Genomic DNA, 16847 nt, shown 5'->3' with positions numbered 1-16847 from the left:
GCAGACCACCTGGTCCAAACGAACGTGAGAATGTGATTGAAGGGCAAAATAAATGGTACAATAAAGGTTCAATCTTTACAAATGTTTATTATATGAATGCATTTTACAATACAGCACTACAACACTAAAGCTTTGTCAGGCACAAAATGGGTCATGTATTTTTGTCTGTGAGGATCACAGTATTTGTGCATTAGAGACCCATGAACACCACCTCGGCACGCAGAGAACTGGGTCACCATCTGAGTCCTTGGTTTTTGCCACGGTGTCACTCATCTACAGTGTTTAACTCTATGACCTCCCCACCCTACACTGCCCAGCAACAGATGACTCATCTGATTTCAATGTAACAGTCCATTTAAAATAAAGTATGTGTACGGTTGATCAGACTAAAATGATGTTTTTTTGATCAGCATGTTGCTACACCTGGAAACTAAAACTCTGTTATCCATATACTTTAGGTGGATGTTTGTTTGTCTTGTGAGTTCTGAAGAACGCAATGACATCAGCAGACAGTCAAAGCCAGGTGGTTCTCTTCTCACCCTAGCTATTTGGTGTGATAATGGCGTTTGATAGCAGTGGACACAAACACCATTGTCACACTCCAAAGCTCAGGAAGATTAGACAAGGAGGAAGCATCTGCAGTAGTGACAGGGTGAGGGGGGGGGGAGAATGACAGGGTGAGAGACTGATAACAAGTGGAAACTCATCGGAGAATCATCAGTTACTTGTTGGAGACATCTAAAAGGATCAGGATTGCTGTCTGGTATTCAAGTGCCAAACTGTGAAATATTGGCCACACAAAATATTATTCTGGTCAAAATGAAGTCTAGTTCTATCTAATGATGATTCTCAGTCATTCAATAAATGACAAAATACAACAACTTTGCGAGTGTAAAGATGTGGTTGAGCATGGGTCTCCAGGTAGTTAGAGTTACTCACTGTGGGGCTTCCACTTTGAGCCCCAGGGTTTCCTGGACACTCCCTTCACTGTTCACTCAGCAGCGCTCTTCCTCTGCCTCCAGTCCGAAGCATTTCAATCCAAGGCCTCTCTTTCATTGATTTCTCTCATCCTGCCACCCAGTCCATCTTTGGGCCTTGTTCTTTTGTGAGTATCTGTCTCTTTTATTCCCTTTCCCTCTCTCAATGGCTGTCTCTCTTTCCTCCCATCTCTGTCGCAGTATGAGTCCAGGCCAGCTCCCAGTCCTCCATCCAGGTGCAGAAGGCAGGGCTGGCGTTCTGCGCTCCATTTGGGGTGCGTGCATCCACGTTCCCTGCCTTTATGTAGCCAGAGGCGGGTTTAGACAAACAGCTAGCTACCCTCTGTGATAAGCTGCGGGGAAGTATTGATCGACCCTGACCAGTAGAGATGGATGGGAGGAGGGGTGCAGCACTAACCACCTGCCCCAGTATGGCAGCAGGCCCACACCAACATTTTACTCTCACTTACAATCTTCTCTATTTTAGGTCAACCTATAACATCCTGAAAGTCCCAATTGCTCATAATACAGAATACATATTTTTTTGTTTGGGGAGTTGCTTTCATTTACTATGACTAGTCTGATATATTGTAAGCAAGTGATCCCCACCAGCTTTTGTTTCCCCAGGCAGCTCATAAAAAAACAAGACACTTCAGAAGATGACAGGATAGATGCATGACCGAGGTATAGTGATTACCCACATTTCAGAGAGATCCAAAGTAACCTTGCCCGTCACCACTCTTAAAACTATTTATATATCTGTTCCATGAGACATTGAAAAGAACAGAAACACATGTGACTGACTGCTAATCTGTTGAGCTAGCATCAAGTTATCAGAGGATATGTTAGTGTCCAATCCCAGGTTGGCTACTTATTACAAGACAGCAGTCCCGGTCAGAACCACTACAATTCTGTAAACAAGATCAGTTCAAATGCAAGCCTGGTTCGAACCTTGTACTGACTTCTGTCTGAGTTCAGCTCAGGTCAAGGCTGCCAATCAATCCTGGTAACTATGGATACCATGGTCCTTGGCCTGTGCTGGAAAGGCTAAGCTAAATATAAGGATTAAACCTGGAGATCGTGACTTGGTCTGTGTGTTCTGTAGATGTCTGTGTATTTTACCTTTCCGTTTCCCAGTACACGTCAACTTAGAATCTGACTTTTGAGAACCCCAGGATACTGTCAGCACAGATTCATTCTAAAGGGACCTTTGTGACATTTTCTTATGAGAGACGAAGAGAAATGCTTGGCTCCAGGATTGTTTGTGACCAGAGAAAGGGGGCTTGATAAAATGTACCAGGACTGGCAGGAAGGCCACCTTATATTTACTTGTCCTTGGAGCTGATAACTATTAGATTGCCTGTGTGAATGAACTAGGTTCCTTTCACTCCACACATGCCCCAGGCTCAGCCTTACACCATATCAACTACCTGTGTGAAACAAGAGACTTACTCCAGTTTATGGATAAATTCAATTTCAGAAGCTAAATATGTCTTTAGGAAGGGAGGTTTGGTTTTCTGTACTACCATGTGTTTGTTCCACCAATACAGTGAGCCAGCAGATGGCATCCACCTGCTCTGAAACTATTTTAAAAAGCATGAGCTGAATTTAATTTACAATAAACTCCAGCATCTACTGGTCTCATGTATCAAGCAGAAGTAATCTACAGTAACTACTTTTGGTGACTGACTAGGGTCACTGATATAATTCTGGATTTGACTACTGAGCCGTTATAGGGATTTAGTTAATCTTTAACCTTGCCTTGGTCTAAAGGTTTTGCAGGGCTTCAGAATTGTCTATTGGCAAGTTTCCTATGGCTACCGATAAACAGGATCAATGGTGAAACATGCACACAAGCAAATACACACCTGTGGTTTAAATACAACATAATAAAGCAAGGGGAGGGTGCAGGGGAGGATGTGGGAAGGTTCTATCAGGATCATGTCAAACTATTTCACATGACGAACAGAACACCAACAGGTTCCATGTTTCAGGTTTATTTTGACCCATGTTACAGAATATGAACCGCAGGGGCTTACAGATTAGTGACATTTAACAAAATTGAACTTTGCCCCCTGAAAAAACAGCAGCCCCTCAGAAGTCAACGAAGACCACATCTACAGAGAGTAGAGGGCAAAACAAAGGGAGAGGGGACAGAATATCAAAAGTCCTGTCCATCATTCTTATTTCCTCCACCTTTGTACCTGAACTGCATAGGAGGAGATGTTTCCTGCCTCCACGAGATGTTCCTTCAACAAGAGCTGAGAGAAAACATGGAATCATAGAGACATTTTGAGATTCGACCAGAGAGGCTCAATCGGCAAAAGCTTCCGTCTGCCATTTTTCTACTTTAGCAGCAGTCAGATGTGCAGACTATTTGATATTGCACAAGGTTAACAAGTGCTCTCAATGAAAAAGAATCACATTCAAGTTAATGATAAAAGACATACAAAAGGTGACATGAGCTTAGTGTCATGTGTAAAGTGCCCTCTAGGTTCAGTGGTGTTAGAAAACGGAGAACTAAAAAACAAAAAGGAGAACTGAACAAAAAAAACTAAAGGAATTTCATTTTTAAGAGCGTGCTAGTGTCAAATCACAGCTTAATTTAATCTGTTCTTAATACTTCTGTAAGATGTAATGTGTGTGTGTGTATATATTTATATACACACACGCACACACAGGATATATATGAGAGATTGAGAGAGAAATAATTTCATAGAAATACATTTACAGCTTTTTGAATAGGAAAAGGCATAACATATTGATATATTATTTGTGACACAAACCTTTCCGCTTTCCCCAAGACTTTGAAACCAAGAAGGAGCATACACTGTTAATTACTATGTAATCAAAGCAAACACAAGGTACATTTTCATGCCATTGCCATAGCACTACAACAACCATGTTATTATCACGTTCACGCATTGATATGGATAAGAATCAGTTTCCAATCAGCCAGATTTACACACTATATCATATATTGTCAAAAAGAGTAAACAACATTATCGTCAGTACAAATACATCGGAGTGTTTCTTTTGTTAAGAATGACAATAACAATAAAAATATAAAAAATGATCCCCTTTCCTTCTTGACAAAAGAAGCTTAAAAAATGTGTGTCCCCCTCCTCTGTCCCTCCCTCTCCGGTAGAGAGACCTTGTTCTAAACAGGCAGAGTGGACAGATGGACATGTGTGCCCGGTCAGGCTGTGAGGAGGGTGTGGCTGATCTCCAGATGAGGGGATTTTTCTGTATTCCTAAGGTAATCTGGTGGTGCTGTAAGGATTGGGGTGGGGGCGGGGGGTAGTTACATCAGCATTGTAGAACAGTTAGTTACAGAGAGAAAGAGAGAGAGAGAGAAAGAGAGAGAGTGTGCAGGAACCAGATTAAGGCCCATCATGCTCTGCTACTTGGCAGGGTGTGAGTATAGTACTGTACTGTACGCGTAAAAACAGGAGCTGTTGAAATGCATAAGAGGTTCCAGCACGGTAGATTGCACTCGAGGCAAGAATGGGTGACGTTCGAAGCCCCGTCCAAACCCCCAGCACCTTGGATTGACCCAGACACATGAGAGGACATGGGCTGGTTGGCTCAGTTAAGTCAGTACAGTCTCCTACTGCCACCGCGGTGACACATCCAGTAGGCATACAGTCCAACATGCTTGCATACACTACTCCAGCCACGACAGTCCGGATGAGGGCAGCAGCGTCATTCCTGTGGACGCCACTTGGCCAAGGGTTCTAGTCGACGCCCTCGAAGCCCTGGGCGTTCTCCACGGCCATGAGGAGCTTCTCTCGCAGGTCGTCGAAGGTCTCGTAGGTGGGCAGGTCCAGGCGGTTGAAACTGGAGAGTGAATGGGACCTCATTAACACTTTAGAAGCAGAGCTCTGAGGCATCGACCGCGTGGTGACACACCAATCAGCCATGACATTGTGACCACCTGCCTAATATTGTGTAGGTCCCCCTTCCTGATGCCAAAACAGCCCTGCCCTGAGGCATGGACTCCACTAGACCTCTGAAGGTGGGCTGTGGTATCTGGCACCAAGGCATTAGCAGCAGATCTTTTCAATCCCGTAAATTGTGAGGTAGGGCCTTCACCTTTATTGCCTAATATATGCCACCCACTGACAGGTGCCATGATAACGACATAAGCAGTGTTATTCACTTCACCTGTGAGTGGTCATCATGTTATGGCAAACCGGTGTATTTGCATGGTGACCAGTCAAGCCTGTGCACACAGCGCACAAGAAGCCCACCAGAGCCAGTGTGGAGGTGGCTGATGTGGGCCGGTTCTCACTTTGACGGTTACTTACCAGGTGTGGGCTCTGGGCAGTTTTTCTGGGGTCCCCCACTGTTCAATGGTGAAGAGCTGTGGTCCATTGGAACCTGACACACAGACATGGATGAAATGGAGGTGGTTAGATTGTACACAGGCCCAGCTCCAGAACACAGGCCCAGCTCCAGAACACAGACCCAGCTCCAGAACACAGGCCCAGCTCCAGAACACAGACCCAGCTCCAGAACACAGGCCCAGCTCCAGAACACAGGCCCAGCTCCAGAACACAGGCCCAGCTCCAGAACACAGACCCAGCTCCAGAACACAGGCCCAGCTCCAGAACACAGGCCCAGCTCCAGAACACAGACCCAGCTCCAGAACACAGGCCCAGCTCCAGAACACAGACCCAGCTCCAGAACACAGACCCAGCTCCAGAACACAGACCCAGCTCCAGAACACAGGCCCAGCTCCAGAACACAGGCCCAGCTTCAGAACACAGGCCCAGCTTCAGAACACAGGCCCAACTTCAGAACACAGGCCCAGCACCACAGCAGCTCACCGTATAGCTCAGCAAAGCCGTTCATGGGAACCCTCGAAGTCCCTGTGACAAACTGCAGCAGTCGGATCCTCTTCTCTGCGTCCATCAGCAACACGGCCTGCAGAGAGACAGGGCTCATCATCAGTGGGGCTCATCAACATCTGCTACATCAGCAGGGCTCAGAAACATCTGCTGTGGGGCTCAGAAACATCTGCTGTGGGGCTCAGAAACATCTGCTGTGGGGCTCAGAAACACAGCTCTGAGACACTCCACACACAAACGGATCACCTAATGCAAATATCACACTGAGGTTAACAGTAGCTCTATCAACTTATACTGCAACATGTTTTTAAGAGTTTGTAGATCAGATGAGTTGTATGGTTCTTAGTTAACGATTAAGATACTAATATGAGCTAAAGAGGGCGCTAACCAGGTAAAGTTTCCATATAGTTGTGCTCTAATGAAGTATCTTAACATACTCCATATCATGGAAAGGAAATGGGGATGTTAGAGTTTCTACTTAATCAACCATTTTGACCCTGAAAGATGTGTGTGTGTGTGTGTGTACAACATTAGCCTGGCTCCGGTCAGGAGATAACGGGATAACTCTCATTCTTTCATCAGTGTAAACACGGCCGTTTCACCAAACAGACTTTGATCTTTACATGCCATTAACCTGTCAGGAGCTTGACTAAGCTTCTGTAGAACCATCCAGCACGCGGTATAACTAACAGATGGACATCTGCATGTCCAGTCTGTCCCTGAGTCCTTTTATCACCAGCATATGAAGTACACTGCAGCTAATTGACTTGACAAAAAATGTCCAACAAGGTATCAAATTAGTTCCAAGATTGGGTTAGGGTTAGGAATTATCCGTGAACTGAAGTCTTTAGCCTGCAAGCTGCTTGACTTCGCTCACAATCACACGTTTTATTTAACACACACTTATTTTATTTATTGCACTTGCACAGAGCACACTAATACTCTTTCTTTGAGGGCTTTGTGGCTCAGAATGCATGCAGGCAGGGCAGGTCCTACAGGCTTCTATTTCATTGAAGATTGATGGTGACCTTTCACACACTGCTGTGCTAAACATAGGAGCAGGCCAAGGCAGGTCTGTTTGGACACTGTATCGCAACCCCTGAATTTTAAGGCAGGGCTGCTACCTGTATTGAAGGGTGTTTGTGTGTTTTGTAGGTGTGTGTGTGTGAGTGTGACTAACCTTCCAGAACCACTGGATGACAGGGTGGTTGGGGCAGTAGCCATTTTTGTAAACGGTGTGTTGTCTCCAATCGTTGACGTCCACATCACCTAGCCCACACATCAATAGCTGAGAGAGAGAGACACAGAGAGAGAGAGAGACACAGAGAGAGAGAGAGACACAGAGAGAGAGAGAGACACAGAGAGAGAGAGAGACACACAGAGAGAGAGAGAGAGAGAGACACAGAGAGAGAGAGAGAGAGACACAGAGAGAGAGAGAGAGAGACACAGAGAGAGAGAGAGAGAGACACAGAGAGAGAGAGAGAGAGACACAGAGAGAGAGAGAGACACAGAGAGAGAGAGAGAGAGAGACACAGAGAGAGAGAGAGAGAGAGACACAGAGAGAGAGAGAGAGAGAGACACAGAGAGAGAGAGACACAGAGAGAGAGAGAGAGAGAGAGAGAGAGAGAGAGAGAGAGAGAGAGAGAGAGAGAGAGAGAGAGAGAGAGAGAGAGAGAGAGCGAGAGAGAGAGAGAGAGAGAGAGATATTAGGGAAAGTAGAGGAAGAAGATAGAGAGAGCCCAAGTAGAAAGAGAGAGACGTACACAACAGTCAGTTCTACAAATCTCCCTCATTAGAAATTAACTGTTTACTTGCCAAGAGGCCCAGAGCACCCTCAGCCGTTTGACAGAGAGGGAAGTGTTTCTGAGGGCGGGAATGCCAAGCTTCCCATCCACCACTTAAACACTGGCGTACAGCGATACCTGCCGTCCTGTTTAGTCCGACCCTAAGCAACATGTTAACATCTATGACGGCGTCACAGTAAGTTTTGAGGGACTGATTCGATGAACAATACCTCCAGCTCGTTTTCATCAAAGATCTTGATCAAGTCAATGAGAATGAGCTCCGTGAACCCCTGGAAGACAAACACAGAGCAGCATCATGACTTAGATCTACACACACACACAGTGCAGTGTCCTAGCAACACACCCCTGTCGTTGACAAGTGGTCACCACACAGCTCACAGAGAGGTGCTGCCATCATGAGGCCTGTGGGGGAACTGCTCTTTTACCTCAAGAAATGCATTCATCTGCTTCTGGACCCGGTTGACAAACCTCCACTGGATGACAAGGCTGTAAGAGGGGAAAAATAAGCTCTAAATGCACATCAGACCACAAAATTCCCAAATATTTAACACAGATTCAGGTCTCAAAAGACTTCAGACAGAAGCTGAACTTATTTGGATAAAAGCGATATTTCCCTCACTCAATGTATTCCTTCTTGTTGTCGTTGGTGACCAGCATTTCTGATCCACTGGGTTTCAGGTCGACCTGGTATGTCTGGAGGGCACACATTCCCATCATTGTCACAGGCTCAAACAGGCTCCAGCTGTACAATAGTGCAATATCCTCAAATGCTCCACTCATCCATCCCACACCTGGCGTCTTAGTTCCTGGTGTGGGGGTGGAAGGGGCTGTGTGTGTGTGTGTGCTGGGGGGATTATGTACCTGTCCAAAGTTGTCCTCGTCAATACTGAACCGAAGGTCCAACTCGGTGGGGTCGTTCTCCAGAATCCACTTTAGAGAGTTGTAGTATTCACTGTCCTAAATTAGCGGGGGGGGGGGCGGTAAAAATATGAAAAAAAATGGTTCATACTGTACATCTTGAGCTAAGTTATTTCCGGAGAAGTGACAAAAGATCTATAAATACCAATAAAGAATGCCTAATAAATAGCACATTGCTGAGACCATAATGGCACAGTCACAGCTAACATTACTGTCCATTTTGCGGTGTGATAACTCAAGTCAGTATTGTGTAATAAGCAATGTCAAAACATGAACAACACATTCTTGCACTTTGCAAATACCTTGTGGAACAGTCTGGAATAACGCAATGCAATTCTATGAGTCAACAAGTGTTGCGAATCAACACGTGTCGCTCTGAGAGCACGTCTCTGCTCTGCTCTTTCAAGCCACTGGAGTAGGCTGCCTCCTAATAAGAAGAATGCTCCTCAATGTTTGACTTTCCCTATGACTGCTTATGTAGTCACTGTAACAAGAACACTCCTGACATGTTTGTTAATAGGATGTAGTGAAACACTGGGACTGAGCATGCTGTAGACACCCACCACAGACTCCATGTCCTTCAGAGAAATCTGCTTCCCCAGCATCATCTTGTAAAAGGGCCGGATGAAGAACCCTAGAGAGACAGTTCAGTACAGGGTAGCGCTGTTTCAGCCAGGCTTTTGTAGTCTTTTCAGGATTTGGAAAACGTCTTACTAAGTCAGGCCCATTCACAACAGGCTGGACCTCTTACCATCCAATAGCTTCCCGTGGAAAACGGCCATCCCAGCCACGCGGCCAATGAACTTGAAGTAGGAGAGGTGGTCCTCATTGCACAAGCCGGAGTTGGGGTTGATCTGGAGAGTGTAGTTATCTCTGAGAGAGCAGGGTGAAATATATGACCAGGTTAGATGGACCCATTTCACACAGACTCATCCTAATCCTGGACTACCATTTTCTTCCAAGGAACCCCCTAAAACTCCTGTGGGTAGAAATTCCTTTAACCCAGGGCTCCTGCTATTATTGTATGTATTAATATTTTTAGAAAGCCTTTTGCTTTTGGGTTAGACACTGTGTTTTTGTGGAAAGTGAGACAGGCTGTGGAGAATACTGTAGCTATTCAGGAAACCAGGAAGAATGAGAGGAAAGGGGTGCCCAGAAACTTGAGGAAGCTATATAAGGAAGGGGGAGGAAAGCCAGATGATTTCCAGAACTCACGTGGCCGAATACTCAAAGAGGCCGTAGTAAGGGTTGAACATCTCTTTGGACAATAGGAAGAACCACTCTCTGGCCACGCCCCCATAGTCCAGTCCCTTCTCCGACTCAAACTCGATCCAGAGACGGGCCTTGAGGATGTCCGGCCTCTTCAGCGACATGATGCGGCGGTACGACTCCTCGAAGATGTTGTTCCTGTGGAGCTTCATCTCAAAGCGGTTGGGGATGTCCGCCTGCCAGACACCGATCACATTAATACAGTGACACAGACGTGACACACTAACATGTTTTAAGTACTATACATCCAATTAACACCAAACCCTAAGGACGTGAAACAATTTGACACTGAATATTGAAAAAAAGTTGACTAAAGCTTGTTTTACAACACATTCATAAGAGGTCTCATTCCAAGTTGATTAGTGTCAGTGAAGCAATTATAATTAAACCCATCAAGTGGGTGGTGGATAGGAATAGAGAGACTTTACCGGTTTCTTCAACTTCTTTCTGAAGTAATCATATTTCTGTTTGAATTCTCTGGAGTACGGCACAGCCTGCAAAGGAACACACACACACACAGCAGTCAGAGACAGGCTAATCTACCCTTCAGGGATTTGGATTTCCAGACAGACAGACTCTATAAAGTGAAACATGGAAACTGCTGCTGAAGCGAGAGCACAAAAGAACCACAAGGTGGCAGGACTGAGTGGGGGTGCACCTAAGGCAAAACACCCGCCCATTCCAAACATAAACATGGTTACACTGCAGATGGGGCCGCCATTACAATCATCTTTGAGCTTTTTATCATCACGATCAGAGAGCTTTTAGAGAGGCATCCTGGCCCAGCCCTTCCTGTATGCTGGACTGGACGGCCCAGGATACTTACAGGTCCTGTGATAGCCGGGCTCTGGAGCCGGGGGTCTTCCCATTGGGTGTTCTTGGTATCTGAGTGAGAAAGTCAGATGAAATCTCAAAAAGCATGATGGGAAAACCTCATACACACACACACACACACACACACACACAAGGTACACGCCCAAGTCATTTCCTGCTTGTTAGCGAGGAACATGTCAACACATCCATAATGTGTCCTGTTAGTTTGAATAATTAATGTGCAGTAAGATGATGATGCAGAGAAGGGTTTTTTGTAATTGATCTGGGAGAACATTCAGTCTGAACAGATGTTTCCACTGATAAGGTGTTCTGGAACGGGCACTCTCTAACTGTATCTGTTGAAACTAGCAATCTGGAGGGAGGGAGGGAGTGAGTGAGTGAGTGAGTGAGTGAGGGAGGGAGGGAGGGAGGGAGGGAGGGGGGGGGGGGGGGGGAGGGAGGGAGGGAGGGAGGGAGGGAGGGAGGGAGGGAGGGAGGGAGGGAGGGAGGGAGGGGGGGGGGGGGAGGGAGGGAGGGAGGGAGGGAGGGAGGGAGGGAGGGAGGGAGGGAGGGAGGGAGGGAGGGAGGGAGGGAGGGAGGGAGGGAGGGAGGGAGGGAGGGAGGGAGGGAGGGAGGGAGGGAGGGAGGGAGGGAGGGAGGGAGGGAGGGAGGGAGGGAGGGAGGGAGGGAGGTGAAGTACGGACACCGAAAGCAACAGAAAAAAAAAGAACAGACTAGAGTGAGACAGTCCCATACAGATAGGAGAGAGAGAGAATATGCGTTTGAAAGGTTGAAAGAGAGAGACAGAGCGAGAAAGAGAGAGAGTAAGAGGAGAACAAAAGGAAATGACACGAGGACTAGGCTTGGAACAGGAAGTGGGCTTACTGTGGTCGATGTAGAAGGTGCGTCCATCTGCGTGGATGCGCTCCTCCCAGCCGGGCTACAGAGAGGTGGAGGACACAGAAGGGTCAGAAACACACTCACGTACATAAGGGGTGACAACACACCACCTCAGAGAACAGATACTGCCCCAACCACCAAGTCAGCCAAGGGTTGTGGAAGGCCTCACACACACACACACATACACACGCACGCGCGCACGCGCATCTCGTGGCAGGCCAAGGAGGCCAGTGCTGCATAAGTCCAGATCAGTACAGCAGCAAGGTGACCACAGTGGAGCAGGCCACAGACACAGTACACTGGCAGTCACAGGCAAGCAGTGGAAACGGGGGCCAAGTACAGGGGGGCCAGGCCCCTGATGACCCAACAACACCACCATTTATCTCTCCTTAAGGTGTGTGTGGAAAGGGCAGGGGCTGATTAGCATGCAGCACTTCCTCACCCTGTACCTACTCTGACCTACATTTCCCTGTACTCCTATTCCGCTCCCCTTGTCTATCAGCTTATCGTAAGGAAGCAGATCTAAGGAGGCTATGCAGGGCTAGGGGGAGGGGTCAGTGGCTGGTGGTGGTGCTGGGGCGGGGGGGCGCGAGTAGAGAGACAATGAAGGAACAGAGGAGTGTCGGTGGGGGGGTGGGAGGGCACAGTCATCCATGCCAGTTATGACAGAACAGTCTGGAAGCAAGGCCGTTCAGACAAGACCAGACCAGACAGGCAACCGAGACGAGCAGAGCAAAAGGAGAGAGGGGAGGCAGGCTGCACGACCAACCTCCTCTAGTAGGTTCTGCCACAAGCATGAACGGAGCACACACGAGAGGTCTCCCACGCCGTGGAGAGGACAGAGAGAAAACACACACATACACACCACTAGTCGGTGAGAATGGCACTGGCACTGAACACCGTTTAAGGCTTTGGTTAGTACAGTACAGTACATTGGTTAGAATGAACTAGCCAGGTTTGGTCATACGGAGTCGACTCTGGAGCTTAATTCCTGAGTGCACAGGGCTCCCTCTTCTCTCTCCACTGCCCTGGTCCACTGCCGCAAACACAACCCACACGCTAACACTACGCAGGCTGTGTCGGCTTGTTAGTGTCATCACACAAGTCACGACTGTGTGGTAGTCAATATCACGTGAACACTTCATATGCTATCAACAAACAGACAGTTATGACTCAGTTATGTACTGTATGTGCCACCAAACTGAGCACCACTTTGCTCTTTCAAACGGTTGTAGAAGACTTTCTATTTTTGGTATATTATTACTAATAGCACATACGTAATCAAATGCATGTTAGTCAATTTGATACATGGTCTATTACACGGTGCTTACACAGTACGTAATTACAGTGTAACACCCATGTAAAGTGTTAACACAAAACACTTATTTTCTTATTTCGACCGATAACTGAGTCTCTCTGACGGTTCAGACCTGGGAGACCGGATGAACATGTATTCCGGATGAGCGTGTGTGTGTGTGTGTGTGTGTACATTGTGAGTAGAGACAACCTGGAGGATGTGGCCCCAAGGCTGGTAACTGAGTAGCCCTGTACCATGTCATAAAGAAGGCCTCAGCCAATAGGAGACTTCTATACCGCTGCTCCTCCTTCCTTCTACCTCAGACCCAAATCAAGGTCATTGGGGCCACAGTACAGAACTTCTTCTTCTACTCTCTAAACCTGCTCTCTTGCCATACTGGTGGCTTCCTTTCCCCAAACTAGAGCTCAGAGGGCCCTCCAAACCAGGAAGTCAAGGGTTGTTCTACTGAGACGGTCTGACTCTGGACCAGACTAGGAGGAGGAGGGGTTTTAGCTTTCCCGGATGAGTGCTGCTACTCACAGGAAGAGGTCCTAGGTCACCTGGATCCAAAGAAGCCTTGGTCCTCAAGTGGACCGGATACTTCAACCTGGGGTCCTCCTGTGGGGGGGGGGGAATGCAGAGAGTGACAGAGAAAGATAAGTAATCAAGGGGGAGAGACCCCCAGCTAAGGACATTAAAGCAATACTAGTTCATGTGTCACTGCTGGATTTTTCCAGTGCACCTCCATCGAGTCACAGAGCTTTTCAGACACTAAGCTACCTTGGTGATAGCTGCCTGTCTGTGTGGTGTGGTGTCTCACCCAGGTTGTGACCCTGCTGTTGTGGTCTATGAAGAAGGGCCGTCCGTTGGGGGCTATCCTCATCTCCCAGCCCGGGGGCAGGAAGCTCTGCTGGGCCTTGTGCTGTGACTTGGGGGAGCTGTAGGGGGACGGCTGGGGAGACTGGGGGTTGGAGAGGGTGTCCTTCACCGCCCGACGCACCTGGATGTTGCTGGCCCCCTGAGGCAAACACAGGGACACAAACCAGGAAGAGGTTACATGGTAGATTTCAACCCACCAATCAAGAGTGCATGTTGATGCTACTGCCGCTTAACAGTGCATAGTTAGGCGGGGGGTATTATTAGACTTATTAGAGGGCTTCACAAACTCTAATAACTTAAATTAAGAAGTGCAATTAAAAAGAAGAAACAGTCAGCCATGCCGGAGTTCTTCATATCTACAGTGAACTGACCCTGGCTTACACCTCTTTAAATAAGTTCCTGCAACAGTCTTTTGAAACAAATTATCTTTCTGGTCCTTAAGTAATGTCTGCTTTTTAATAGGAGAAAGGACCTTTTTAATTATTCTACTAATCCTTTCCTCACTTAACCCAGGAACCTTTTTTAATTACCACAGTCGTGAGTCGCCCTTTTTGTCTCTCTCTCTCTCTCTTTCTCTCTCTGACGCCCTACTTCTTTCCTTCTGTCTCTCTTTAAATATACTCTCTTCATTTATAGAATACATCTCCACAGACCCCATTGAAAAACAAGAACTTTCTACCCAGTTGGAAGACTACATTTGCCTAATTAGCCAAGTTCACACTTTCGTAGCCTTGTCCTAAGCATCTCGATATAAATCAAATGAAGGAAAGCACACAAAACTTCAGTGAGCCCTCAGTTAACACACTCAGTTCAGTCATACAGTTCACTTATATCAACTGCTGAAGTCACCATCATTTGTGATGCAAGATGTATAACGTCTTAAATACTACGTACACTTGGGCCTCGGCTATAGCTGACATTATGGTATACACAAATGTCCCCAGTGTCTTTATTATTAAGTAATAGTTAATTCAACACCCATGTGAACATTTGTCATGAAATGACAGGATGTTAATATTCTAAACATGGTTAAAAGCACGTTTTAAAGCCACTAAGCCAGACACTAAACTGCTGTGTGGGATCTTTCCACCTGAAGCATCTCTCATGAACCAGGCATGACTAACAGGACCAGAAATGGTAGAGTCAGTACTATATCTTAACCTTAGAGACCACTCACAGGACATGAAATTAGGATTATGAACAGGATTTTTAAAAATCAATTTGGATTCAAATCAATTTGGATTAAACTACTGATAATGGAGCTCAGGTAAATATATTGTTGACGTAAACAAAAGGCAGGTGAATAGGTCTGCTCACGTGACCATTTTTAAACATCTCTCAGTGAGAGAGGAAGCAAGAGGGAAAGAAAACTAGAAAGCAAGAAAGACAGAAAGCAAAATATATAGACTAAAAAGCAAGAAAGAATGAACAGGAGGAAAGCGGGTGGTTTAAGGTTGACAGATACCAGGAAGGATCTGAGAGGACTGGCAATATGGAGGAGGGTGCATGTCTAGAGGGTGATGTGTGAGGGGGGAGGAGGGCTCACCTCCAGGGGGGTGGACAGGGTAACTGTGGGGGAACTGAGGCTACGAGGCCGGCGGACTTGGGGCTCAATGATGTGACTGTTGGAGGCTGAGGCTGAGGAGGGCGAAGGGCTGGCCGCCGCGGGCCCTAGGGAGGCAGCCGAGGTGCCGGCTCTGTCTTCAGGGAGCTGACAGAAGAAAACACGGGTCAGTTTACACACGCAGGAGCTCAGGATATGATCCCATGCGCTCCAGAACACTAACCCTGTGGAAAGAAACTGGAGGAGGAAAAAATAAATACAAGTCAAGAGGAAAGGAAAGAGTGGGAGAGGCACTTGGCACAAAATGGTGGGGGGGGGGGGGGGGGAGTAGAGCAGTAGAGAGAGCGAGACAGAGAGAGAGAGCTAGAGAGAGAGAGACAGAGAGAGACAGAGAGAGACAGAGAGAGACAGAGAGAGAGAGAGAGAGAGAGAGAGAGAGAGAGAGAGACAGAGAGAGCTAGAGAGAGCACGCTACAGAGAGAGACAGAGAGAGAGAGAGAGAGAGAGCTAGAGAGAGCACGCTACAGAGAGAGAGACAGAGAGACAGACAGAGAGAGAGAGAGAGACAGAGAGAGCTAGAGAGAGAGCTAAAGAGAGAGCTAGAGGGAGAAGGCTAGAGAGAGAGAGACAGAGAGAGAGCTAGAGAGCGCAAGAGCCAGGCTGCAACAGGCCCAAAAAGAAGGCTGTTGCTGGGTGGACTCTGTTCCAAGTAACAGCACAGGAAAAGAGGGGGGTCAGGCCAGGGGGGGATGGGGGCAGGCCTGAGTACCTGCACAACAGGTCTGGTCCAAGTGGTGCTGCGGGTGTTATGGTTGACGTAGTAGGTGCGTCCCTTGGCGTCCTTCCTTTCCTCCCATCCAGGGGGCAGACCTGGGGTGGTCAGGGCGTAGGCCGCCGACGAGGGCGACTGGCCAAGCAGAGAGGCAAGTTAAAACAGCTGGTAAGATCTGTGTCAGGAGAACTTTCTAGACTTTTAACTGTGAAATTACTTCCTGACTGAGGGAAAACAATAGAAAATGGGTTAGGGTTTAGAAATGTTAGTGCTTCCCCTCCAGCAAGGGTGATCCTTAACACAACATAACTTTCACCACTGTTTTATAACATTATTATTATTATTACTACATCACAACAATAACAAAAATGTATATGCAAGATGGAATGACATGAACTTCGAAGAACAAAACACAAAAACTATTTCAACACACGATTAATGAACTGCAACATTGAAGAAGTGGCGGTACCACAGCTCCAGGCCATAAAGTGGTCACACAATACTGAGGCATGAGGTAACTGAGTTGCCAATACTCAGAGTCCACATACACACATGAAGCAGAAGAACTGCGAGTGTGTGTTGAGCGGGGGGACGGGGGGACCGAATTGCGCAGCTACCTAAGATGGCGGTAGTACGCGTGATGATCTGTGCGAGTGGTTGGTTATTTACCATGGGCTCCTCTACGCCAGTGACTGTCTGAGCTCTGGTTCTTCTGGTCTGGGAGCTCTGCTGGTAGACAACAGGGTTCTTTAGAGATACATGTTTTGTGGAGGAGCAGGGAGGGAGGGAGTGAGTGAGTG

The 16847-nt window shown here is 47.2% G+C and overlaps 1 protein-coding gene and 1 long non-coding RNA gene across 11 annotated transcripts in view; both read right to left on the bottom strand.

The window, feature by feature from the left end:
- Positions 1-67: 67 nt before the first annotated feature.
- Positions 68-1233, bottom strand: LOC146236356 (uncharacterized). The gene is made up of 2 exons (XR_014740944.1): positions 940-1233; positions 68-636 (listed from the first exon to the last, which is right to left on the bottom strand). It is a non-coding gene; the product is annotated as an uncharacterized LOC146236356 (long non-coding RNA).
- Positions 1234-2958: 1725 nt separating this feature from the next.
- Positions 2959-16847, bottom strand: part of nedd4l (NEDD4 like E3 ubiquitin protein ligase) — a 31848-nt gene continuing 17959 nt past the window's right edge. For 6 of the 10 annotated variants that reach the window (XM_084687572.1, XM_084687573.1, XM_084687565.1 and 3 more), the window contains 20 exons: positions 16717-16773; positions 16045-16182; positions 15258-15422; positions 13653-13850; positions 13373-13450; positions 12305-12319; positions 11521-11575; positions 10649-10707; positions 10251-10316; positions 9769-9998; positions 9305-9426; positions 9117-9187; positions 8497-8592; positions 8255-8328; positions 8061-8121; positions 7845-7904; positions 7011-7118; positions 5810-5906; positions 5288-5360; positions 2959-4817 (listed from right to left, as the gene is read on the bottom strand). In XM_084687572.1, the coding sequence (XP_084543698.1) occupies positions 4715-4817; positions 5288-5360; positions 5810-5906; positions 7011-7118; positions 7845-7904; positions 8061-8121; positions 8255-8328; positions 8497-8592; positions 9117-9187; positions 9305-9426; positions 9769-9998; positions 10251-10316; positions 10649-10707; positions 11521-11575; positions 12305-12319; positions 13373-13450; positions 13653-13850; positions 15258-15422; positions 16045-16182; positions 16717-16773 (1926 nt within the window). In that variant the 3' untranslated portion in view covers positions 2959-4714. Of the gene's footprint in view, positions 4818-5287; positions 5361-5809; positions 5907-7010; positions 7119-7844; positions 7905-8060; positions 8122-8254; positions 8329-8496; positions 8593-9116; positions 9188-9304; positions 9427-9768; positions 9999-10250; positions 10317-10648; positions 10708-11520; positions 11576-12304; positions 12320-13372; positions 13451-13652; positions 13851-15257; positions 15423-16044; positions 16183-16716; positions 16777-16847 lie in introns of all 10 variants that reach the window. The other 4 variants (XM_084687570.1, XM_084687571.1, XM_084687567.1 and 1 more) reach the window with 3 other exon arrangements.

This window comes from Hypomesus nipponensis, chromosome 22 (genome assembly GCF_054491055.1).
Source record: "Hypomesus nipponensis isolate SF chromosome 22, ASM5449105v1, whole genome shotgun sequence".
Lineage (NCBI taxonomy): Eukaryota > Metazoa > Chordata > Actinopteri > Osmeriformes > Osmeridae > Hypomesus > Hypomesus nipponensis.
Note: the sequence above shows the minus strand (reverse complement) of the source record. Positions and strands in the feature narration are given on the sequence as shown.